This window comes from Homalodisca vitripennis, chromosome 4 (assembly GCF_021130785.1).
Source record: "Homalodisca vitripennis isolate AUS2020 chromosome 4, UT_GWSS_2.1, whole genome shotgun sequence".
Taxonomy (NCBI): Eukaryota; Metazoa; Arthropoda; class Insecta; order Hemiptera; family Cicadellidae; genus Homalodisca; species Homalodisca vitripennis.
In genome coordinates this window covers 75,673,416-75,701,383 of record NC_060210.1, presented here as the reverse complement: position 1 = coordinate 75,701,383, position 27,968 = coordinate 75,673,416, and the positions used below count along the sequence as shown (strand labels likewise).

At 31.8% G+C, this 27,968-nt stretch overlaps 1 protein-coding gene across 4 annotated transcripts; it reads right to left on the bottom strand.

The window, feature by feature from the left end:
- Nucleotides 1–552: 552 nt before the first annotated feature.
- LOC124359542 lies at nucleotides 553–26,712 on the bottom strand. 4 transcript variants are annotated; one of them, XM_046812360.1, is made up of 13 exons: nucleotides 26,556–26,712; nucleotides 20,413–20,491; nucleotides 20,058–20,199; nucleotides 10,744–10,860; nucleotides 9,779–9,862; nucleotides 7,156–7,352; nucleotides 5,685–5,786; nucleotides 5,242–5,359; nucleotides 4,163–4,295; nucleotides 2,503–2,734; nucleotides 1,960–2,169; nucleotides 1,611–1,737; nucleotides 553–837 (listed from the first exon to the last, which is right to left on the bottom strand). In XM_046812360.1, the coding sequence occupies exons 2-13, from the start codon at nucleotides 20,436–20,438 to the stop codon at nucleotides 658–660; spliced, it is 1,668 nt and encodes a 555-aa protein (XP_046668316.1). In that variant the 5' UTR covers nucleotides 20,439–20,491; nucleotides 26,556–26,712; the 3' UTR covers nucleotides 553–657. The 4 variants fall into 4 exon arrangements, with proteins under 4 accessions (XP_046668316.1, XP_046668317.1, XP_046668318.1 ...); XM_046812361.1 differs by lacking the exon at nucleotides 9,779–9,862; XM_046812362.1 differs by lacking the exon at nucleotides 10,744–10,860.
- Nucleotides 26,713–27,968: the final 1,256 nt, after the last annotated feature.

The window sequence follows — 27,968 nt, the reverse complement described above, 5'->3', positions numbered from 1 at the left end:
CAGCTTCCATCCAAAGTAATAGTGCGGTTTGTTTTCTTTTAAGGAATGCCAAGCCACAGAAATACACAGCTCAGAAGGGATGGGTTGCAGAAAAGTTATAAAACAAATCTTGCATTAATCTCTAGAATATACCATAGTAGCAAAAGTAAGATAATCTGTTTAGTGTCTTTTTACCCACATAGCTTAAATGATATCAGTTTTAGCATAATTTGTACTATTTTTAGAAGCTCTATTAAGGCTACTTTATTTCATAGGCCTTCCTTATAGGTTACGTATATGTAGGAGTACAAGACATACTTACATATACATAATAAGTTTTCTAAAATTACTTGTTAAAACATTCCTAGCTCCTCCTACTTATGAATAATTTCTATAAAATCTTTGATTTGGTCTTTTTTTAACTACATCGTAAAAACAGTGGTATACCTATCCAGATGATTTGTATATATGAAATACAGTCTAAATATCTATAAATATTAATTTTTTCTTAGAAAGCACTACAGACAATTTTTAAACAGGTTTTACATTTTTAAAACCTCATAGAAACAAATATTCGGTACAATAATTTAATACACACACAACTTAAATTAAAACATTTTGTGTAACCCTTTAGCAAACCACGTTTGGACTATACTCGCACATATAAGGTTTGCACACTTATCTTGGATGGGGCATAATGAAATCAGTGGGATTCAGAGGTTTTCGAGCGTTTTCAAGCTCTGACTGAAGAGATTCATTACTTCCTCCTCTCCTATCTCCATTTCCCTTGTTGGACAACACATGCATGTGTCTATATTTAGACAAGTCAGATAGAAACTCTTGATATGTGTTATATTTCTGAAACACAATCAGCAGTCAGTCAATCTTATTTCAAAAATTTTAAAATGTTATATTTTAAATGGCATATTACATAAAGAGATAGAAATGAGAACAACAGAGCATAAAGAGAAACTAGAAATAACTTAAATACTAATATTAAAAAAAAGGAAAGGCACACCTCCATCCATCCTCTCTCCTTCCTCCGTTCCTCTCTCTGTTCTCCTTGGATTGAACAGAGAGAGAAACGCCCTGACATCAAAATGGCCACAAAAGTTCTGTCCCTAGTAGCTACAAAGCGAACAAGTGTGATGCAACGCTCCGTAACGTGACATTCCATAACGCGAAAGTTTGGAAACTATGGACAAAGAATGTGTAGGAACAACTTTTCTAAAAATGTTTGGTGACCCATGTGGACTGGGGAGCACCAAATAGATTTCCAGTTGTATTAGAACAGCCCACACGAAAATAGAATGATAGTGGTTGGTTTTTCTGAATCCATCCTCTACATCCCCCCAACCCAACACTGTCCCACAGTAGTTTTACATAAATGGAAAATGACTAATTTGTCTCTACACCTGTTGCAACTAACAAACACCGTAAACAAATATATTTTTTATTTAATTCATCTGTTTTGCAGACAACATGTAAATCAATTAGACAGTATGTGACCATAGTCATAGCGTGAACGGCTGGTGGTCACTATGAAACATTTACTGTAACTTTTCTTACAAACTTAAGACAACTTTATAACCAAAATATTTTGTTTAATGTGTTAGCCTGGATCCTCTCACCTTTTGATCACTAACTTTATAAGTGCCTGCCCAATTGCGAGCTGTGGGTTCTGTCAGACCCAGCACTTCTATCCAGTGGGAATAGTCGGTCGACTCGTGTCCATACCAGTATTTGATTATTGCATATCTGAAACATTTCATAGTTCAAAGTAAACTCTCAATCACTGGTTGTACAATTGCAAAATTTCATAACTTTTTTATTTTATTTGTTAATATATAGAAAATTGATTTTAAAATCTTATTAACTATTATAATTAAGCTTTACACGTTGCTCTTCCAGATATTGTACATAAAATTAAATAAAGCTTTGCTTCAACTGTCCGAAAACAATATGAGTTACACAACTTACGCTAAGCCATCTTCAATCATCCCGGAAACGTCAGGATTGCGAGTGACTAAGAGGAACTCTTGATTCTCTGGATTGCGGCGGATGTCAACTAGCTGCCATGGAGAGATCAGGCCAAACCGGACACAGCTCATCACATCAAGTAGAAACTTTTGTCGTTTCTCCCAATCAAACATCAACCACCGAACTGCTGCCATAAAGACTTCCATCTCACTGTCAAAACCAACACCTCATTACATTTAATTTATTATTTTAATTATTAATATGTAAGTTTGGTATTACTAATAGCTTAAAACAGATATCTACATTCAACCGAACAAACATCCTAACCACCAAATACAAAGCACTCTATTACCAGTATGGATAAAATTATTAATATGTCCTACTATACTCGAAATTCATATAGCTGATCATATCATTTGGAGCGTAGCTACACATCTATTACTCTTTTAGAAACCAATTTCATTTCACATATCAGAAGCAATACTACAGTTTACAGATTGAATTTACGGATTTACAAACTGTAAACACTACACTAGTTTTTACCAATGAATGCAGATGTAGTTGGAACGTAGGAATACAGAGACCTCTTCAATGACAAGTTCCAAGAAATCCTTGCTGGCCACAAGAGTGAGGAAAAACCGCTGAATGCGTGGAACCATCAACTCCATGACTGCAGTGTTGCCCAGAGCCCTCGCATCGAGGTACAACATAAAAGCCTTATCTTCTGAGAATAAATCTTCATTATCAATGAAAGCCCAACATTGCTCCTCCAGCTCTGTTCACATAACAAATTAAACTCATTATGACTATTTGTATATATACAAGCTCTGATTTTTCAGTACTTTTTCTGAGTTCTAATCATATTTCATTTGAATCAACCACTTCCTGACAAGAGGAAGGTATTCAGATGTCCAGTGCTAGCCCAGTAGCTGAGTATTTGTGACTACCATACATGTAATATATAAGTTGTCCCAAAACTCATATCGTGTGTATAAGATATTGTGACAATATTGTTAAGGATAAGTCAATTCATATTAGGCCTTGTAGGCCTTGAGAGCCTGCATGCAGAATCTGTGGTGAGAAAGAGGAAGGTCCCTTGACATTGTATGTCTGGGTGTGCCATCTAATTTTCTCAAATTCTTTTAGTTTGAGTCATCCCAACCAAAAGACATGAAAGCTATGTTTAGAAAAAATTCTGTCTTTCATGAGAGATACAAGAATGCTACGGTCACAATTTCAGAGAATTCTTTGGCAATGCTAGCATCATAAGGAGGGAATGGGCATACATAGGAAAGGAATGATAGGCTGGGCACAGGTAACAGTCTGTTTTATTCTCTTGACTTGTGACCACTTTTGAGAATAGATGTCTATCTACCTGGTTGATATCTACCTGAGCACTCACAATTGATCCTAGAGGTCATACTATCTCATTACTTGCAGTTCATACAGTTGTCTTATGAGGACCCTCGTCATAACTTCCTTAAGCTGCTTAAGATATTAGGTCCAAACTCACCGAGAACTCTACTCTCTGAGGTGGAACAAATTCCATGACAAGTGATTGTATATGATGACAAGATCATGTTATTGGCTTCACCGTTTTACTTTTGAGACAGATTCAGTCTCATGTTATCTTTGTACTTAGCCTTCACTATACAACCTCTCAATGGAGGCACTCCTCTACAACAACAATAACAAACAGATCATTATTATTTGTACAGATTATATACCAAACTTAACTTTTTAATTATTAGTATCAAATTGTTTCAGATCCAAACTCTATCCAGCATTAGTTAAAGTTTCAGACAGAAGTCATACTATAGTAAGCCCATCATGACATTTGATGTGTCCACATGAATGCAATAGTAACTTTTATGAGTGTTAAAGTAGGATTTAATTGCCAATCAGGTTACGGTACAAAATCCAACATTTGAGAAGTGCTTATCAGATTATGCTGGGTCTTTCAATCGTCTAAAACTTACACCGTAGTATCTTACAGCCTGAAGTAGTCAAAGTGTTATATTACTGAGTCCAACGCACTGGCTAAAAAGTTTTCAAAGTTTTCATACCAGACATTGTTTAAAGTAATTGCAATTCAGTATAGAATCGGATGTACTACTATATTATTTTTTACAGTATACATTAAATGTTGTAAAATAAGAATATCTAAACTGGCAAATTAGTTGTAGCCAAATTACTTCCGTACCTTTGACTTGTAGGTATTGAGCAGCCATAAATATTTCCAGTATGTTGTCTCGTCTAAGGAGTGTGTAGCTATCACCACCGAGATGCAGCATCCAGTCGTAGATATATGTGAACGCTGTCTTTGTCACACTTTGCTATAGTTCCAGAGTGAACATGTTAACTCATTAACATAGACAATAAGAAAATTGTATAAAATTGTTTGTTCACTTATAAATTAAACAATATAGTCATAAAATTCTTTTAAACCTTTCAATATAAAGTAATCCTTTGAAAGTCTACCTGTTTTCTTGATATATATTATACTTATGTGTCCTTCAAGATTCTTATTGAAAAGTTGACTTTTAAAATGTTTCTATTATGATGGAAAGAAAACCGGTTTAGAATGATTGTGTTATTATTTTAGTCAAACTAAATTTAATATACGATTTTTCTACAAAATATGATTTAAAAAGTCTTGAGACAAATAAATTTTAGAGTATTACCATTGATATATCTGGTTAATATTATGTTAAATTTGGGGTTTGTTTTCAGCATGAATCTCTTAGGCTGGAACAATTTTTGTTCAGTAAGCACAGTGTTTATTCTTTTAACTTAAACTACATATATGTAGTAAAGTATATATATAAAAGTTAAGTTATATATATATATATATATATATATATATATATATATATATATATATATATATATATATATATAACTTAAATTTACTGAAGGAAGTTTTCCATAACTGTTACAGCAAATTAATTTAATCCATGGACATTTAATTTGATTTAATTAGTAAATATTTATATGTTTTATAAAACTTAAATAAATATTTTTTTAAAGAATTATCAGAGAACATCTTGTGAATTCATGGTTAGTATATTATACACAAGTGGTATTTGAAAAGATCAAAATAAAAATTAATATATCAGTGTTATTTCAATAAGTGAGTGGAATATGATGAACAATCAATACCATGTATCTTAAGTATGTGATTTTTATTTTTAAAAATATATTTTGTTTAGATTGTGTGTAAAACATCAGTGTAATAATTTATCTAGAAATCTATAAGATATACACTACAGTGTAACTTACCTCTGGTATCTCTATTCGGGACATAGCCTTTTCAACAAAAAACCCTGAATAGCACTGGAGAACTAATAGGTGACACCTATATTCATGGTTACCAATTTTCACAAGTACATCAGGATTTCTGTGAAAATTATATTATTAGATTAGTTTATAAATTTGTTTATAGAGCTACTCAACTCATTAAAATTATAAAAAATTTAATCTGATCAATTTTTAATAATTATACTGTATATACTTTAAAATCAATTAAATAGTTATAGCTCAAAAATTAAATTTCACCAACTGCCATAACATTATTTTTTTAGACTGTTACAAGACTCCAGCTCTGCTACAGTGTTTTTGTGAACTGTTCCCAATGGTTATAAGAATCCAACAGTTAAATTATTTTCTGTATGCAATTAGTTTGACTCATTGCTCATTGTATGGAAAGGTGTGAAATTACTTACATGTAATTAGATATCCTGTAATGCAACAACTTGTGGAGATCTGTTTTGGGTGGAAGATCAATTTTAGCCCAGTCGATTGACGTGTCTTGGTTAAAACCCATCCTGAATAACAGAAATATTATTAATTAGCAAAAATTAATAGTATTATTAAAAATATTATTAAATCCTCAAAGATATTAAACAAAGATCAGTTATCAGTTATTGAATACAGAAGTTTTGTTTTATAGTAAAGAGCTGATTTAAATTTGTTACATTGGTCAATATTGTAACCCAAAATAAAGCCTTCTTGGACGCATTATACATTATGCCTATCATAATCTCAGGTATACAAAGCATATAAGTTACAGTAATCTTGTAATAAGAAAGTAAAATCACTCCAATTTACTTATCTCTGAAATGGATGTAAAGAGATAACAGAGTATGTTGTGGTTTCTGTATCAATGGTGGAGAAAAATCTATTTTCCACACCTTAGAAGTTAGACTCTGGTGTACCTTGAACGACAGAACTTATATCAAGGAAGATTCCAATGCAGTATAACATTTTATGTATATTTTTAGAAGGAGTAAAAACTTTTTGCTCTGCTTATATATATTTCTTAAACACACAATGAACATTTTTAGAAAACTCAATACTATAACTAAAATTATTTCAATAACTAAGATATTGGCATGTAAAAAATATATAATGTGTACAGAATGGCTTTGATCATAATTGGTACAAATCTAATAAAATTTTAATCATGAGATTTGTAATAAATGCAGGAAGTATTAACAGACTGCACACGTTTAATTTTACTAGTAACTGATAAGGTTTTAGAATTTATTTGCGTAAGTTAATTAAAGAGGGATTAATTTTCTTATGTTCTGAAGAATAATCAAGTGATAAGGTGGTAAATCCTAGATGTTTTTAAAAACATCCTTCTCCAAAAAAATCATTGGTACGGATGTAGCTCACTTCTATTCACAAGCATTGGTTAAATTTTAGAATTTATAGAACAGAAGAAAAGCTCTTGCAAGCTTTGTTAACATACAACAACAATTGGACTTAAACATGTTTTGTATGCTTAGCAAAAATTGTAATGTGAGTTTGACAAAATAGTGTATCAGTGGTCAGTAATAAGTATAGTTTAACTATTAACAAGAATAACAAGGGGTAGAATCCTTAAGGGTTGCTGATGAATAGCATTACAGTACAACTTAATTAAAAGCAAATCTCATACACTGATTAATCTAGTGACAAAGATAATCTGATTATGGTGCTACATCTTAGATAATAATTTCTTCTCCTTCAATTAGTTTTAAATTATGAATTTACAAGTATTGAATCCTTTCTTTATGTGCACCCTAACATGTAGTAGACAAATAATAAATATGGTTTTCCTAATTTGTACTAGATTTAAGAAAAACTAAAATACATACTAATTTGTAAATATGATATTTACACACACAACATTTGAAAATTAACACTAACTTTGTGAGGTTCATTTCATGTTGAAGCTGAGCAACTGTTCGATTGCCAACTTGTTTCTTATCTAGTTGTGAGTTATCTGGCCTTCCATGCTCCACAAAAAGGTCAGCATCATCACTGGGACTGTCTCCGTCTGGCTGGCCCTGGGGTGGTCGGAACATCCGTGATGGTGGGGGTGGCATCTTGGCAAACATTTCCATCTGCCAACACAAAATTAACTTGTTGATTATTTAATATAAATATTCTGTTTGTTGATATTTAAAAGCATGGAGGATCAAAGTACAGCTAACAATAAGCTTATTGTAGTATCACTAGATAAAGGAATACAACATTTTCCAATATATATTTTTTTATTTTGTGCAAGGCCTTTCTGAATCAAAGATTCCATCATCAGGCACTTCACAAATAATAAGCTTATTGTTCATTTTTCACATGGAAGGAACCAAGTAGGTAAATTAAAATGATGGAATGAAATTGGTTTGCATGTTTTAAATCTGTGGAGGAAGTAAGCCCATGCCATCTCAAAAGATACAGAAGTGACTGCTGATCTCAGGGTTATAGCACCAGTTATAAATTTGTTCACTATTTTATTGGCTGATCATCAGCGAAGCCCATCACTTGAGGGGCTGGAAAATGTCATTTCTGCCTGTGTGTCTACATGGTATCTCAAAAACAAATGGACCTAAAGACTTAAAATGCTGCACAAAGTTTCATTTCTACATAGGTAACACTGAGTACGATGATGGTGCATGTCACTCCATAGGCCTTGGCAGTGTGTTAGCGAATATTGTTACACTAACCTCATGGGTAACCATGATGTCAACAAGAAAATTACCGAATAAATAACTTCGTAAAAGAGTCTAATCATATGATATTTACATGTGACTTATCGTAGAATAAAAAATAATAATAGAATGGACGTCAACGTTAAAAAACTGTGACAAGATTTGATTTCAGCTCACTCTTGTGCTTTATTACCCTCCCTAGCTAACAGAACTTTTCTCTGTTATGTGATGTGGCGTACTCCTACTTTGTTATATATATGATTGAATTTAGAAATTTAAAGCAATTATGGTATAGCCTACTCAAAATTGAGTTTGAGGAGCCAAACCTAACCTCATATTTTGTGATATGGGAGATTTATTCTAGAACATTTTGAATATGCAATGTTAAAACTTTAAGAAATTGTTCAATGAATTTGATAAATAAAAGTTTCCTCTAAGATTACATTTTCCATGCCATCTACTTAACAAAGTGCATGAAGTATATCTATTACATTATGTTGCATTAGAGAAGAACTATTAACCTTATATATTTTCTGTGATCTTATAAGACTGGCAATCCCGTCTTAGTTTATGAAATTGTCAATTTTATGTTATACTAAAGTTATTAGTTGAAGTTATATTCGTTTCAGATGGTTTTATTATTTTTTCAAACTATTTTTCAATATACATGTGGTAAAACAAAACTTCTTTAAGAGTATAAGAAAGTTTTAATGCAGTACTGCTCAGGCATGGACAAAGAAAGAAACTATTTATTTCAAGAGACTTAAACTTTTACTGCTAGATAAGAACACTGTGTCAACTCCATACATAACAGAGTAAGATTTACCCAAAAGATAGTCCAGTAAATCTTCAGTGAATAGAAAGAATAAAATAACCTAGAACTTAAATTTGTCATAAAACATTTAAAATGGTTCAAAATAGCATAACCCACATGTGTATTTATTTCTGTTTCAAAATATGAATTACAACATGAGGACCCAAACATCTCTGAATAAACTCTCCAGAACTCTCTAATACTTAGGAAATGGAAAATACAAGAATGTCTAGTGTATTAAGGAAGAAATTGTGTGCCTTACACGGGTTATTGTTATTTTATAATCATTAATATACTTTACTAGCTGTTTCCAACGGTTCCACATACTTTTTGTAAGCTTTGCCCATGTATGAGCACTTCTGGTTCAACATGGCTTCAAGGCAACGATTCAGAGTTTGCCTTGATGCTACGGCCAAAAAAATCTGTCAAAAGGGTATGTTTATAGCCAATATACATGTACTTTATTATAAAGTAGTCTAACACTAAACATTAAGTTCAACCAGAAATTTATTTTAAAGACAAATATACATATTAGTGCAGTAAAGTAATAATGTTTACTAAATAGTGTTTGGCTATTTAATAAACATAACTATCTTGTAATCACAGTTTATAATTTGTAAACTTTGAAAACTTGTATCTTTTCCAGCGTAGCCTGGTGGTGAGTTACATCAAAGGGCATAGCATATAAACCTTCTCTGAGTAAAAATATATATAGGCTACATACAAATTTTCATAATGATCGGTCAAATAGTTTCTGAGTCTATCAATGTCATATATACAAACACCCTTTTCTATAACAGTTTAAAGTTGTCAGTCCTAAATATCATCTAGCCCATTAAATTAATTTATCAGTGATCTTAAGTATAATTTTAATATTTAGTAGTTTATGTTCTTGATCTGAAATAAAAATTCTAAACTGTTCCTCACTTATTGTTCCCCTTGGTAAATGTAATATTTGTGACTGAAATCATTGTAAAGAGAAATTTTATCAAAATTAATTTATGCTTTAGCTTTACTTTGTACATACCCTTCTAAGCATACTTCCAGGAACATCTTCTCGAATATCCTCTGCATTTGTTTTCATTTTGTGTATGGGAGATGTCTGATCCATCTGAGACAAGAACCTATAGTTTGTTTGTTTTCTTCTCCTACAGTAATGTGCAATAATTTTTAATTTTTTAATCTACTGCCTTTAATCTACACTAATATATATCTAATAGTAATTTTAAATTTTTTCAATAGAGTGAATTCTTTAACCTTTTTAGGATTGAGTGGGTGCTGCATGGACCGTACATCACTGTGTGAAAAAGGCTGATTGGGCATTCCATGAAGTGCTTTTGTTTAATGTTTTGATTTTATACTGGCGGTAACTAAAATCTATAAATCAAATCTTCAATGTTAAAATTATCACCTATTATAATTGTGTTAGTATTATAAGATTAGTTGATAACATGAGAGAGACTTATACGCTGTCTACTGCGCTATGGAGGCTTAGTTGACAACATGACATTTGATTGCCATAGGCAAATATACAGAGTTAAATTTTGTCAGCTTTTTAATCATATATATCTATTATTTCCTTCATTTTCCCCTCAATTAATGAAGCTTTTGATATTGTAAACAAAACCAATATTTAACAACATTATAAGATTTCTAAAACATTGAATATTTGATAATGAGTCAAAGGGAAAATTTATTTCTTTTAACTTTGGTGGCAAAATAAATACATAAACACCTCCTTTCCTGAAAATTTCCCCCACCCTCTCTATCTGCTTCAAAAACAAGAATTGATCTATGATAAATAAGAAGTATTAAGTATTCAACTCTTTAGTCCAAAATACAATGAATAGGTCTAGAATTCCTGTTATCATTAGAAATCATACTCTAATTTTTAATGCCGAAGGAAGGAATTATGAAGACACAGCAAATTGGGGTCAGCTCGCTAAATGGGTAGGACTGCTCTACAATTTGAATCTAGAGATTTACACTTACAAAAACTTTCTTTTCCATTCCACTCATGTCTTTGCGACTGCCGTCTGTTTTAATATTTACTTTCGTTCTTCTAGGGTCAGCAGCAACAATACTCAATTGTTTTGACTCGTACACTACCTAGAAAATGCAAACATTTCTTTGTCAGCACTTGACTTTATATTGTATTTCAAACTGAGCTACAAATCAATAAGCACAGGAGGACACAAAGCAAACAAAACAAAAAATAAAAATTTCATTCTACCTTTTTGCATTGAAAGTTGAATGTGAATAATATTTTTGTAAATTAACTGTAGCATTCCCATAGGATAATGTCACACTCAAAATAATATATAAGTATTTTATATAGGATAATGAAGTTTAGTGTCAATGATAAATTTAATATTAAGGCTGTAATGATCCTACTAAGACTAGGTGTGTTTTAGCTCATAAACTACATTTAACTCTTATGGATAATACAATTCAGACTCTGAAAATCATCAACAACTACGTACTACATTTAATGAATATAAATACCAGATAGAATAAGTACAATTTGAATATCTATAGCTTCTGCTTTGAAAGCATTAAAGCTGTGCTATAGACTCTTTCTAATAATTAAAATCTCACAAAAATATTTTAGATTTTTTATTAATTTTAGTTTTTATAATGTTTGTTGTTTTATGGGGGTGGGAGATTGCATTTATATAAATCTATGAACTAAATGAATCAGAAGTTTCTTTTTAATCAAAATAACCAATAAAAAGATGAGTGAACTCAGTTTACTGATTTTTTTCTATAAATACTCTATGCAGTTTTATGAGTATCAAAAATCGGGTTACTATTGATAATATTATACTCAAGAGGGTTTAAAGTAAATTGGATTACCAGTTCTGCCCAGTTTTTGAACTAACCAAGTGACTTGTTTGTGGTCAGTTGTTCTTGACTATCATAATCAGCCCTGTAATAATCTGGAAGCTGAGAGCCTATTAGAAATGAAATGAAAAATGTCTTTATTAGAGGCGAAGTTAGGACTATAAAGTCCTCTCTACCACTTAACCTCGACTGTACAAGCATTCAACTTAATTTTTTAATGCCATCAATTTATGAATTTTCTGTAAGAAAGAAACTGATAGTCAGCTGCTTTAGTTTTAGTAGAAATTGAGGTGGAAGGATGTCAAAAGGTTCAAAAATACCTAATAATTTTATTAAATCTATGTCATGTTTTTTTAGCTTTAAGCTGTTATATCAAACTGTGAGATACATAAATAATAGTTATATCACCATTAATTAAAAAATATAAATAGACAAAGTCACCATTAACAATAAAATGGTAAGTCTTCATCATGTTGACTTATACTGATTTCACTTTTATTTCAGTGACTGATTGTATGTACGTTTTAGTGGTTCATGCTAAAAAGTTATGATCTGTGAAAACTTTTTTATTTAATACTCTCCCAAAACTAACATGTCTGACAATTTACTGAAAAGTTTGTGTTTTATGTGAATTAGCTTATAGATTAAAGAATGGAAAAGTACATTAGCTTTTGCCTACTTTAATACTGAGAACACCATTTGTTTACCAACCCCAGCTTGCTGTGCTTCCTAGTTTTATTGACCTTTGACCTAGGGAACAATGTCATATCATGTCTAATGAAGTCAAACCAGACCATCAGGATAGACCAAATGTTGAGCAACCTCCCCCACCAGGTACCGAGTCTCTGACGGGAAACGACTCTCCAGTGGTGCAAAACATACATCCTTAGAACTCTCAACAACATCATTTAGTACTTATCATTGTAATGTACAGTCTATTAGGAATAAATTAGATCTAACTGACATTTTTTTAACTAGTCTTAATATTAGAACAGATAATTGCCTTAACACGAAGAATAAAAATATGACTGTTTTTTATAGTAATATACAATGCTTGACTAATAAAGTTGATGAACTTGACACATATCTTCGTGGTCCTACACGACCTTCAATAGTGTGTATCACAGAACATTGGCTGAATGAAGGTAATTGTTCATTATATATACCGGAGGGTTACATTATAGGCAGTATTTACTGTCGTAGTTTCCATAAGCATGGTGGTGCTGCAATCTACTTAAATAAGAACCTTGATTTTGAACCAATAAATGTTTCAAATTATTGTGTTGAACTGCAATTTGAAGTCTGTGCTATTAAGATTTTAAGCTCAAAAACAATTTTATTGTGCTGCTATAGGCCTCCATCTGGAGATGTTAAAATATTTTTCAATGGACTTGAAAGTGTTCTTAACCTTTTATTAAATTTTAACTCAAAGATTGTTATCTTTGGTGACCTGAATATTAATCTGAGGGTCAATAACAATGTTGCTCAACAATTAAGCTTTTTAGTGACGTCATTTGGTTGCCACTGTGCTAACTTTAAGGCAACTCGGGGTGAAGCATGTCTAGACACTATGGTGACTAACATCCCTCATGAAAAATACAAATTAAGTGTTATAGACCTCCCCCTATCCGATCACCATGTGATTTTAGTTGAATTAGTTTCCTGCGAACGGTCTGATGGTGTTGTACCTGCTTTGATGACATTTAGAGTTTTTTCACCCAATAGAATCAGCCTACTTAAATATCATATGAGTACTATTGACTGGTCGCTCCTTCTGAGCAGTCAGGACGCAACATCCTCGTGGAACTTGTTCTTTGGAGCAATCTTAAACTTAATGGAGATCTATTTTCCATGCAAACTACAGAGGTGCGGGAAGAAGTGGCCTAAAAAAGGTAATACTGGTAGTTGGTACTCACCAGAACTTCATGTACTCAAGAATCATGTAATGACGCTGCACACTATAGCTAACTGCACTAAATCACCCGTGGACAAGCAGGCCTACATCACTGCAAGAAATCAATAGAAATCTGCTATTCGTGATGCCAAGAAATCCACCAATGAACATTTTATTGATACTTCGGGCAACAAAACTAAAGCTGCATGGCAGGTGGTGAAATCTTTGACTAGATCTTCTTCTTCTCAATCTGGCATCTCACCTTCTCTCGAGGAGTTCACCACTTTCTACGGGGGCATGGTGGAGGAGCTGCGACAGAAGATTCCCTCTGCACCAACATCAGCGGATGTGCTCTTGAAGAAAATACCCAGACCTAATGTTTGTTTCAGGTGGAAGAGTGTTACTACCGATGAGGTCCTTAGAATTTTGAGTAGACTTAAACCATCTAAAAGTAAAGATATCTATTTCATGTCCAATGACTTCATAAAATCCGTTGCTGATGTAATTGTCTTTCCCTTGACCGAGTGTATAAATAGGTGTTTGCTTGAAGGCACTTTTCCTGAACAGTTGAAAATTTCTAAAGTTATACCTATTTTTAAGAAAGGAAACAGGGAGGATACAGCTAGTTATAGGCCCATATCTTTAGTTCCGGTCATAGCTAAGGTTGTAGAAGCAGTCATCAAGAACCAAATCAGCAGTTACTTTGAGTTTCACCAGTTACTTGCTCCTACCCAGTTTGGTTTTAGGCCTGGTATGTCTACGGTTGACGCTGTCGGTGACCTTGTGGATTCAATTATTGAAGGTTATGAGAAAGGCGAGTTGTCACAAGCTCTAATGTGCGACTTAAGCAAGGCCTTTGACTGTGTCGACCGTGGCGTCCTTTTGCAAAAGTTAGAGCATTATGGGGTTACTGGTACTGAATTGAAACTTTTTGAATCTTATTTAAATAACCGCTATCAACAAATTTCTGTCAATGGTTCTCTATCCGATGCTGCCCAAGTTCTGTATGGTGTTCCACAGGGTTCAGTTTTGGGCCCTTTTCTTTTTTTGATAATGGTTAATGACCTTCCTGATAATGTATCGGCTAGTACACTTATGTTTGCTGATGATGTTACTTTTTTTAAGTCCAATAGCTGTTATCTCAATTTGTGTGATTACATGACAAATACAGTTCTAAGTGAAGCAGTTGAGTGGTATGCAGCAAATAAATTTTTACTGAATGTGGAAAAAACTCAAATAATAAACTTTTCTGTAAACAATAGTTTTCTCAATAGTAATAATGTAGACTTTGTACAACCTGTTAAATTGTTAGGTTTTTATTTTGACCCAAAATTATCTTGGCATTCCCATATAGAACATGTTTGTAGTAAACTTTGTAAAGTAGTGTACCTGATTAGAAGATTAAGAGAAATTGTACCCACCAACTTTTTAAAACAATGTTATTATGCTTTTTTTCACTCTGTGTTATTGTACGGTATTATGTATTGGGGTAATGGTATAGGTGTATTAAATGTTTTATTGTTACAAAAGAAGATATTAAGGATATTAACTTTCTCAGGTTCAACTGACCATTGTAGACCACTCTTTGTTAGAGAGAGAATTTTGACTGTGATCAACTTGTATATCTTTGTATGTTTATGTCATGTGAAAAATAATTTATTTCAACACTCCCTTGCTACTGATGTACATAACCATTTTACCAGGTCTAGTCACACTATTCGTTTTCCTCACTATAGGCTAAGCAAAACTATGTCTTCCTACAATTTTATGAGCATAAAGCTTTTTAACAGGCTCCCACCAATTGTTCATCACATCAGCAGTACTAGATTTAAGAATGTTATGTATAACTGGTTAATAGATAATCCATTTTATGATGTAAAAGAGTTTTTAAATTTCACTTTTAACGAGACAACTTTTAAATTTTAAGCTAGGCTAAGTTACCATTTTAATTTAGTTTTAAGGATCTTTTAACTGTTGACGCTTTGTATGTGCCTTGAACTCATATTTTTATATTTTTGCAATGTAAAACTTACTTTTTCTAACTTGTAACCTGCAATTGAAGATTCTATTGTAATTTGGTTATAAATCATGTTGTAATTTGACTATGCCTATTGCATATCATGTTTAATGGCAATAAAGAATGTCTATGTCTATGTCTAATGCTATCCTATATTTCTTCTACATACAATGGCAATGTGATTCACGTGTTTAGAAAGTATATATTTTATATCTGAATTTAACGCCTTATACTTTATTTATCTTTATGTGCATATCCTGTCTCACTCAGCAAGAAATTATTCTGTACTCCTCATGTAGACAAACTTTGTAACAAAAAGTTTGATTAAAATTATAATTTCTACATCCTTAAGACCGTTTGTCATACAAATAAATTATTAAACTTTTCAGTATTTTTACGTACTAACTTGAAACAGAAAACTACCAAATCCTGTTTCAATGTGTTGATTCTGTCAGATGCTAAATGACAATGTTCTCAATGTACTTGATACTCATTCAAACTCTCAAAAAGGATATCTTAAAGTAAATAATGGACAATATTTTTAATTTTTTGAATGGCCTTAATTCAAAACGAAAATGTAACAATTTTATATCTTTTGAAAAGAAAAACCCTTCAAGAACTGCTATATTTAATTTTATTTTCTTCTGATTTCTTTCAGAAAGCTGAAATGACCCAATATTGGGTCAATAGCTTGAAGTATCATTCCACACAAAATTTAAATAACATATAGTAACATAATCAATAATGTTGCTAATACTTTGGTGTTGGTTTTTGTAATCCTCACTGGTACAGTCTTCAATTGGTGACAAATAGAAAATATGTATTTTTCAGTTAGAGCCATATCTAGAAAATTTTAGTAATCTAGTTTTAGGGATTCTTATAATTTAATTTGTTATAGGTTGAAATGTAAAAAAAATTACACCATCACTCACGTGTTAGGTTTAATATAACTTACATCTTTTATCTGAATTATATTTAAAATGTTCTACCAATTCCACTTGTGCAAATTAACTTTATGTGTTTTAAATAAAATAATAAAACTCAGTATTACAAAATGTAATGATATAATGAATGCTTTTGCTACAACAAATTACAGAATCCAAAACATTAATTAAGTTAAACAAAATTTTACCCTTAAATATTTTTTATACAGGCACACAAAACACTACTTATATTTATAGATATAAATATAAATAAATATTTACTATAAATACTTGTTTCTTTTATTGATCACAAATGAATACAGTATGATAGTATTCTTTGAAAAGGATAACAAGATTTCAGACATTTTTCATTAATATATAAGTCTATTAAACTATGCCTGTTATCCTTTCTGATGATATGATTTCAAAAGGATTCATCTGTGTCAATGAACTATGAGTGAATCAGCTTGTTTCTTGGTTACAGCACTACACATTCACTGGAATGGGACTAGGCGAATTTGATTCTTATGATAAAAACAATTCACATCAAAAACACAGTAAAAAAAATTTTAAAAGAGGTAAGACAAACTCTCATAAACATCTTCACATGGAAGCAGTCCCAGGGCAAAAACAAATCTAACAACCCCCTCCCCCTCGTCTGTGTATACTCCCACTTTAAATAAATAATTGCTTTGCAATCAGATCAGTGAAATTAGGGAATAGCTAACATCTCAAAATTATAGCTCTTAACATATTACTTTTACTCATAATATACCTATGGTGAGAAGGGTTGATTCAATGTGAATTTTGAGTTCGGCTCCATTAAACGGAAGGAGGAATGAAGCTGGACTCAACATTAACATATCACTTTTATTTTAACAATATTATAATTGTTATGTTCTAACTAACAGCGGGACTGATCACTAGGTAGGAGTGTTGCCTATTTATTTCATATGAATTCTAACAGGAAATTCAGCAAATAGCAATACAGTATCTAAATAGCTATATTATATACCAAGTGATAACTCTTTTTGGGTGATAAAACATCACATATACAATTTTGTGTTGTGGAGTTTAGGTTTCATTTGTAATAGTTTTATAGTACAAATATAATAATAAAAAGGGACATTTAGAAATGTATATAAAAATAAAACTAATAGCATTCCTTTCAGTAATTTTATAAATCTATTTATAATGAGATATTTACTTATATATATATATATATATATATATATATATATATATATATATATATATATATATAAGGGCATAGTTTTAATGTTTAATAAGAACTATTTATAGCAAATTTGAAATTTTACCTTAGAGTTCAAACTTGAAAATTTTGAAGAAAACAACAAAATTTTAAAACTTTAATTCATGGCCATATTTAACTGGAATAATTTTTCATTCAAATTCATAAAATGTACTGATTGTTAGAACTAGATAAACAAAAATAATAATAACTTATAATCCAGCTGATTCACATTAACATGAGGTTTTCTATACAGCAGTTAATCTATAACAGCTACCATAGTAATCGCCATCTATATTATGAAGAAATAGATTTGAAACAAATCAAATTATTCTATATAATTTAGTTATAAAACATATTAAACAAATTTATGCAGTTGTATGGTGATTATATGTAAGAAACTTTATTGTTAGTCCTTTAAAATGGAAATGACTTTTAAATTGTGGTTTTACTTAAATATCAATATTTTTCTTCCATTTACAACATTAAGTACATATCAGATTTATATAGTCATTGTCATTGTTTTAGAATCAAAACTTTTAAGACATTGTGATTTCACATCAATACATGAGGAAAATCCTGACAATTTTCAGTTCCTACCATTAAGAACTATAATTTAAATACAGTAAACGTTTCATTTTAAATTATTATATTTTATTTAGAATGGTAAAACTAAATCTACACCTAACATTTTTCAAATGCCCTTTAAGGGGTTGTGACAAAATATCTATTTCAAAATTATCCATTCCTCAAATGAAAAGAAAATATTCTCAGTGGTCTAGTTGTTAATGTTAGCGGGCATGAATAATTGATTAAAAAAACAACAATAATGCAAGAAACACTAAAACTGAATGCATTGTTGTGTTTTGGTCTTATAAATGTCAAATAAAATAATTAAATGGCATACCAGCTTGCATAAAAAAAATATTGCCTGTATTATTGGTGGTTTTCTGTACTTTGTTTGTGTTCTGTTGAGAAATTTTAATTTGAGATCTTGCAAGGTAAACAGGCAGGCCTTTGGGAATGATATTTTTTACTATAGTTAACCTCTACATCACATATATACATCTCAAATCCCCTTAGCCAATCACAATTGATGCCCACTATCACATCTACAATATCCGTTACACCTTTTATTATTTCCTTCCTGTACATCATTGTGTATTTACAGAGAGGAAGCTGACACATGTAAGAGCAAAGCTGTGGAATGGCCTTCCAAAAGTAAAAGAAGACGGAATGACAACAGTTTGTACGTCAATTGAGAAGCTGGCTTTGAAGACACCCTTTCTACACGTACTCGGATACTGTGAAATAACTGACAGTTGACATTATAATGATAATTTTGTATTTACCTAGACTGACAAATTTACTGTTCTCTAATAATATGTAATAAAATAATAAATAAAGTGGGTAAGTCAGAGATTTATTTTCCTAATTAGCTAACCTATAACAATTTTGAAAAACTAAAAAGCGTTGGTTTGCATATTAATCTTATATCTTAAAAGTTATTATTATTCTACGACCAAATAAGGACATAAAAGTATTTGGAGTTCAACTTTGTTATTATGAAGATAAAATTTTGGAGATAAAGGTATACATGTTGTATTGGACGTTAGATTTCTGTAACGTAGCTAAAGATTGGAATTCCTGTGGTTTAGACCGATCTAAAACTGTTGGACTCCTTTGATTGCTATTTGTGCTATGGTTATTAACTATTAGACACTAATCTTAAATCTTACTAGGAAACATTGAATCTTAGCAACAATGTTTCATCCCACATACTTGGTTATCTTTGTGACTGAAATTGGTAACGGATTCCATCCCTATAGTTTAATACTGGAAAGGGTTTGCAAAGCATAAATTTTGAATATAAATTTGAATATATAAAGTTCTAACAATAAATGATTGATTGATTGAATACTTTAAGATCAAAAATATATATTGTAAGTTACAAAATTTGTCTTGTCTGAATTTTGAAACACAGGAAATCAGTAGGTGCAACTGATAAATTTAAAAAAAATCAATATGACAGCCTCTATGAAACAATTTAAATTTCTCTATATACACTTGTATTTATCGAGGTCTATCGTCTATTGCCATCTCAAAATAAAAGGCTGAATGATTGATTAAAAAACCTATCATGTACTTCATGTTATACAAGCTCACAAAGTGTTGTCTTAATTAAGTTAATATTAAAAACCACCCAACGTTGTATTGAATAGTTTCAAAATTGTTTAAGAACACTTATTAAGGGTTGTATGAAATCAAGTATCGTATGTATTCAGTATTTAATTAAAAAAACAAATTTGATTCATGTAATTAATATGAAATTTTACAGTACTGGAATTAACAATAATTCAATGATTTACTACTGACCTGTTGAGGGATAACTTTTAAATTTCCACTTGGAGTTGGTAAAAATGGGAAAGACACTCTATCCTCACAAGAAGAGCCCTCAGTTTGGTCATCTTGCTCGTATGGAACTGACTGGTATTTCATGTACTCACTGGGTTGCTGTCTGCAGTACAGTTTTATTAATAAAATCGTAAATGAGAACTACTATGAAAATGTTCATAGTAATCGTCATATCAAATTAAATGCCCATATTGTGTCAATATTAACACAGATAAAAGTAAACAAACCTTTCAAACAATAATATGTTGAACAAAATTCGGAAAATTAAAAAATCTACTTCTTTCTATTAAAGAAAAATAGAAATAATATCCATTACCTTCTTTGAACAAAATGGCCAGACATTTTAGATTGATTTTTCTTGACTGGACTCCAATGAAGTTCAAGAACAGACTTTGCTGTAACATATAATATTAAAATGCTTATTGGGCAGTTTGTTAAACAGTATTAAGATAAGTGGTCCAAAATTAATTATTTCAAACATTTTAGTACTCCAGAATACTTAATTGGTTCTTTTTAAGCCTTTTTTCTATCCACTACTGCACATGTTTCACTAGATGCAGTTCTTCAAAATTAAGGTAGTATTTTTAGGTTTTCAATTCAATTCAATTTAATGTTTTATTGCATAAAAACAATACAAATTGCATCGCAATCGTCATAACATTTAAAAGCTAAAATTGCTCTCATTCAGACTTACAGTTTTTCATTCACCCAAATTCTCATTCATTACATAATTTTCCCACTCTAATCTCATGGCTAGCCAAGTAGGTGGTCCCCCAATCGTTTGCCATAAACTCGTCTGTACTATAAAAAGCTTTAGAGATCAGCGCGGTTTTCAGACGAGTTTTAAATGCTTTAGGCATTGTGGCATTTTTGATTGAATTTGGTAATTTGTTGACGAACTGAACTCCTGCCTGCGAAGGCAATCGTTCATAAGCCACCGTCCTGTGTCTTCCAGTACGGTAGTTATTCCTGCCTCTAGTGTCATAAGAGTGTACGTCACTACCTCTTATGACCTCGCAATTTGATTTGAAAAAAAGAGATGTTTCCAGAATATAGAGGCAGGGAAGCGTCAACAGTTTGAGATTTTTGAATACTGGTCTGCACGGCTCTCTCTGTTGAAGTTTTGCAATTATTCTAACTGCTTTTTTCTGCAGGGTGAACATTCTTTGAAAATGTATGTTTCCACAACCTCCCCACAAGATCACTCCATACGAGAGATGTGGGTAGATTATTCCATAATACGCAGTCATTACATCCAACATGACTGTTGGATTCCAATTTGAGTCTGTATTTCGTAACCAAAATTTGATGAAAGTTGACTTTGATGGGTTTATTTTGAGATTGAGCTCGTTGAAGTGCTGGATTGTATTGTTGAGCTCTGTGAATGTCACAATTTCCAGTTCTGGGATTGATTTTGAGCTGAAACAGAGAGTCGTGTCATCTGCGTACTGGACAATTTGCCCTTTATTAAGCAATGAGCCAGCGTCATTGACATACAATAAGAAGAGAAGCGGACTGAGTATGGAACCTTGAGGGACTCCACAACTCAGGCACTCTTCCCCGACTGCATGTTTGTAATTTTGACGAATTGTTTTCTATCACTAAGATACGATTTGAGCCAATCGAGAGGCACTCCCCGTATCCCGTAATATTCCAATTTGTTAGTCGTGTAATGATCAACGTAGTCAAAAGCTTTCGATAAGTCTAGAAACACACTAAGTGTGTCTCTTTGACCTTCAAGTCCATCTACTATCAAGTCAACTAGACGCACGACTGCATCTAATGTTGACTTTCTACTTCGGAATCCGAACTAATTTATTGATAGCAGTTTGTGACTCTCCAAAAAAATTCACGATCCGAATTAAGAAGGCCTTTTCAAAAACTTTGCTGAAAGATGGCAAGATCGAAATCGGGCAGTAATTTTGAACGGAATATGGGTCGCCTTTTTTGAAAACTAGGGTAACTTTGGCCGTTTTGAGAGAGGAGGGTAAAGTTCCAGAGCGAAAAGAGATATTAATTAGGTGTTCAAGTGGCTTCAACAAATGATTTGAGCACTGTTTTAGAAGCCCCGTTGACACATCATTTGACTTTTTGGATGGAAAATCTCCTATTACTATATGGCAATTTCCTCCTCTGGGACCGAAGACAAAACCATGGAGGCTGGTGGGCTCCGTACTAATGGGGGGAACGACTGGGTTTGACGCGGACTGAGTCCTTGGTCACCTCCAACCGAAGCAAAATATTTGTTGAATTCATCAGCGACCCTAGTGGAATCACTGACTTGTTTATTTCCAATCTGTATTTCAATTCGTTTGTCGGAAAGTGCATTTTTATTGTTAATTATGGCCCAAGTGGTTTTTGAAACATTTTTGGACGTGAGCAATGCTTTGGTGGTCATATGCTTTAGCAGCTCTGATCACCTTTCTGTAAATTCGTTTGTAATTTTAAAATAATATTTTAAATTCTAGGTTTGCTGAGTGCTTGGAAATTTCTGAGAGAAACAATAATTTCTTGCGAAATTAATATACCTTTGGTAATCCATAAGCACTTTCGTGTTCTCGGCCTTTGTTGTGTTATTTTTAAGGGACAGCTCACATTCAGGTAAAAGTTAAACGTTTCTTCTAAAGATTCAAATTGCTGTTCTACTGGATCATAAAAATTTAGAAATTTCCAACTCTCTCGCAAAAGCAGAGAGTTTAAAAGAGCGATGTTTGTGGGCATCGTGTTTCTGATTGTCTTTTTGTTGATTGGATCCCGTGTTAACTCGTGACCTTTGATTATGGCCTGTTGGCTGTAATGGTCTGAGTTGGCTGTGTTGATCACTAACACCTTACAGTCAGTTATGTTATCGATAGTTTTATGTGCAATAGTTTTATAAGAGTAGTTAATTTAAATGAATAGTCTCTGAGAGAAGAAGAAAATACAACTAACACAAATCGAAAGACACAAACAACATATTGACAAGAATTTATGTTGGGTGAATGAAATATAAGTAAAATAAGAATAAGTTTCAATGGTAATATATAAAATTAAAAAAAAAAAATAAGATCTCCTTCAAAAGAAAACTTCAAAAAGAAATGCATTGTTTTCCATGCATATTGTAGATAGAAATATGCATGAAATACTTGTATTGCTGCTGACAATAGGGTATATCTTTGTCTTCTGTAGAACATTTTGCTTGTGTTTGACTAACTTTCAGTTTCAAAGTACAATATGTCTATTTTGTTTCAAAAATGTTGATGAAGTCTATTGAACAAATTTTACTAACCGAATAAAATTGGTTTTGAAGTGAATCCTACGTACATAATGGACTTTCAAACTCAATAATGATGAATGGAGAAAATAAGTTTCTGAATAACTATTTAATGTGTGTAATCTTGCAGCAGCTGAAAGCATAAATGATATTGATACTGAGCATATCTAATCATTATGTGTATTCTGACAAAATGAGTCGTTGTCCCAAAGAGAGAACATATTATGAAACTACACACAGCTATGGTCGGAAGGATGCACTCAATGCAAATGTTGAGTTTAGCTCCAGTTCAACTTCCTCTTATGTCTAAAATCTGATGCTGTAGACTTGAGTCATTAAATCTGGAGTCATATTCGTCTGAAGGGATCAAAAAATGGTCGGCAATGAAGAACGAAGATGCTCAAAACATTCTTGTGTTTCATCTAGCCATCATAAGTTTCTATTTGTTTCAATTGTTTCTTGTAACAATCGATAATATTCTAAAAAGTCCTTAATACAAACCTGTGAATCATTGCTACGTTACAAATAACATAAAATGTCTAGGACTTTCATAAAATTGCAAATTGTGCACCTGAGACAATAGGATTGCCTCTTCACCTACATTACATTACATCAGAGACACCTAGACCACAAAATTTAACTTTCCTCTTGTACCAGCATACACAAATACTTTTTATAACAAAATATGATAAAAAAGTTTATTTTTCAATTAGAAAACTTAACCAATTTGTAGAAAAACAATTGCAATTTATATATATTTTTTAAAGAACCCTATCATATATTTCAATTGAAATTGAATGTATATGCACAAAAGGATTCTTTGTACACAATCTTAAAAAATCTAAAGGCTGCAGAAAACTGTATAAAATGTAATTTTTTTGTTTGTTCTGATGTACCTGGGGACAACCTTAGATGTATTTATTGACGTTTTCTAGATTGGTAAATAAACAGCTTCTTCTGAAAAAATAAATCTGAATTTCCACAAAATTTCATCTTAAATGTAAAACACAACTTTTAATTAATATTGAACCCTGAAAAAGACACACCAAGTTTGTCTTGTTTCTGCAATCTTTCTGTGCTTCCATTAGAAAGAGGTTCTGGTAGTTTAAGTTTTATATCATTAACACTTAAATCAAATATTTCTGTGCTCTTGGCTCTAAACCTCTCACTGTCCAGGCATTTTACAAGATATGTCACAGAAAATGTTTCTTTATCTTGCCTATCAACAAATTTTTATGTTTTCTTTCCTTGACATTGAAATAAAACAGAATTTTCAGTCTTTAAATCTTCAAGATTAAGATCTTTTTTCATATCTTTTGCCTCATTAATCATCATTATTTATCTCATAAAATCATCAGTCTGACCATTCATTGGATTATCAATTGTCAAATCTTCATCATCATTTGAATCTTTCCCTTTCATGAAGAACTTTTTTAAATTCAACCTTACTTTGTTCATTGTTTCTCTTTTTATTCTCAAGGCAATATTTTTTATCATGATTGGTTACCTTTCTCAGTTTTTCCTCCTTTTTTTACTTCAATGTTTCAATTTAACCTTGATTTATCTTTGATTTGCCTTTACTGTTACTTTTACATGATTGTAGTTTTGCAGGCCTTAGGAAAAGATCTCAACATCTCCGGGGTAATAATAGTTGAAAGTTGATTCATTTGGGGTGTTGACTGAGGAGTTGGTGAAACAAGAAGAGATTCTGTAAACTTGAATGTTGATGGATTGTTAACCGGAGGTTACAATGGCAGTGGTGGATTGAGATTCAGAAATATGGATGTGTGTGTCGATGACTGCAAATCAGATGAGATTGTTGGTTGCTGTACCTCTGACGGTACCTGACAGTCTTGATCCTCAAGACAAGGATTACTGATGGGAGCAGAACGATCTGTGACATAAGCAGCAAGAAATTCGTGATTCTTAAAATGTTTTGATCAAGTGGGAGAATTCCTGCAACTCTGAATCCTTCAACTATGTTAGCTAGTGTAAACACTTTGTTGTAGACCTTTCCTGCAATTTCAGCTACATCATAAATATCGTGAGTGGCTTTCCTTGATTGCCGGGTGATAACATCCAGTCAGTAACAGACTTATGAAAGCAAGTTTTAAAATGACCAAGCACTGTGCGGTCTAGAGGCTACGTTTTGTGAGAAGTATGGGGATAGAATGTGACCATATACACACCCAACTTTTTAGCAAGAGTAATTGCTTTTACAGAAACATGGATCTCATGGTTGTCAAAAATAATTTGATGTACCTGGGGACACCTCTTAGACATGTCCCTAGGTATGTTATGGTCACATTTCTTTGCTTATGAAAAGGAAACATTTTATGTTAGGATTTTGTAAGGTTTAATGCTATCTAAAAGGAGCTTATAAAATATACTATAAAGCGTGTATTTACTTTGATTGAAGAACTGATGTAAATATTAGTACATATTTAAACGTATTAAACCACAAACTAGTAACAAATATATACTTTTGAGGCAGAAAAAGAAAATTCAGGTATAATTTTACAACACAGTGTATAAGGCCAACCTGAAATGGACAGTCAAGAGGCCGACTAAAAAAGCCAGTGTTGCGACTGTAACGCTGAAATTTACCTCTTATAAAACAAAAACACAGCTTTTGGCCCTAGGTACAGCACCTTCCTCTACTGTGTATTTAGATCATCGTGACTGACAAAGTTATCATTTAATCCTCCACCTTCCTGTTAGCTCTTCTCTGCCACCAGGGTCGTCAATACCATTAAATGACTTTAGAGAACAAATGTAGTAGTACTTTCCAAAATATTGTGAATTTTTCAGTTGTTTGTGAAATATTTTGTCAAAATCCATTGACAACACCAATTACTCAGGAAATAATTAGTAAACATAATTAATTTGCTTCTATTAGGAACAGTGAACACATTCAACTCAGCCATGCTACTCCAATATACCAGCACGTTTGTAATTTCAAGTTCTTTTTAAATCACACACATAAACACACACACACACACACACACACACACACACACACACACACACACACACACACACACACACACACACACACACACACACACACACACAAACACACACACACACACACACACACACAAACACACACACACACACAGTAATATCAAAATGTTAGTTTTATTACCTATTAGTGCCAGGTATTTATATATCATTTATTGCTGTTACTGATATCATAAACTTACCTCTTTATACTATCTTTGTAAACAATTTTACACTAAGATAAACACAGGTATTGGACTGCAATTCAAATCATAACTGTGTTACTATAAAAATTGATGAATACTTGAATTAAATTTAAAACAAAACATTTATTTTGATAACCTATAATACTAAAATGAAAATAAAATAATTTATAACATTATATATGTAGCAAAATAAAAACACTGCTGATTAAATCTTACCATATGATTTTATAACTTTTAAAACCAAAACCAATGCTAATTTGAATCTTTAGCATGTATTATGTATTGAAAGTAATTACATAAGTGGAAGAAAATTGTTTTTAGCTTTAAGGAAGTGAATGGGTGAAAAAAACAATTAAAAATCATTGAAGTACCATTACATTTACCATCAAAACTCATTTGAAGGGTTTTCTACAAATTCAAACTAATACTAATGAAGTGCCATGTAAGTTTATAGTATTTTGTTAAGGACCCATCAGGTTGTTTAACAAGTTTAACATTGTTTAACAAGGTCAAGGTACTTATGTTACATACATTTTTATGGTTACAACCATTCTAAAATGTAATGTAGCCTAGATATACAAGATTACACAAAGCCTTACAAAAATTATCTTCATTTACATAAATTTAAAATTTAAAAGATTAAAACAATATTAAATAACAGTTAACATTTAAAAAGCATAAAATGTAAACTGTAAAACTATAATAATAGTAAGTTAACATTTAAAATAACAACGAGCAACATTGATTAAAAATGGATACAAATTTAACAAGACATACCGTAGACATTGCGATCACTAATTTTAAAGAAAAGAAATATGAACAGTACTGTTCAGGTAGCCTACTCTTGGACACTATAAAAGGGGTTATTACCCAACCTGATATTTGTAACACACTTAAATTTATCTCTACCTACATTATTATAGGTAATTTATTGGACAACTTTATACATAATTGTTGAGATGCTTTAAGAGTCTTGTTAAGTCTAGAGTAGGGTTGACATAGAAGTGAATTAATTGTTCTTGTAAAATGACAATGAATACTACTTCTTATAGGATACTTATCTAAATTCTGCTTAACTTTAACCAAGAAAGAATAAATATATAAATTGATAACAGCTAGTATACTTTCTTTAACAAACAGTGGTCTAGAGTAAGCATTGTATGGTGACCCTGTTATTATTCTTAGAGCTTTCTGTTGCAGGATCAACACATTTTGAATGTCATGCCCATTACCACATGGTATAATACCATATAACAAGATACTGTTAAAAAAGCATAGTAAGCCTGCTTAAAAAATTTTTTGGAATGATATTTTTGAGTTTACGTAACAAGAAGATAATTCTAGATAGCCTAGTATTAACACAAGGATATGTGCCAAACTTGATACTTTGGAATCCAAAGAATAGCTAGG

Bases quoted from the DNA above. Each gene is read 5' to 3' on its own strand.
- LOC124359542 (XM_046812360.1), bottom strand. From the start codon at position 20,438: ATGTCTGGCCATTTTGTTCAAAGAAG. The intron at 2,170-2,502 runs GTAAAAACTAGT...TGGTTTTGACAG, and splicing joins AACTACATCTGCATTCATTG to TGAGATGGAAGTCTTTATGG. The intron at 1,738-1,959 runs GTAAGTTGTGTA...GAAATGTTTCAG, and splicing joins ATGATTGAAGATGGCTTAGC to ATATGCAATAATCAAATACT.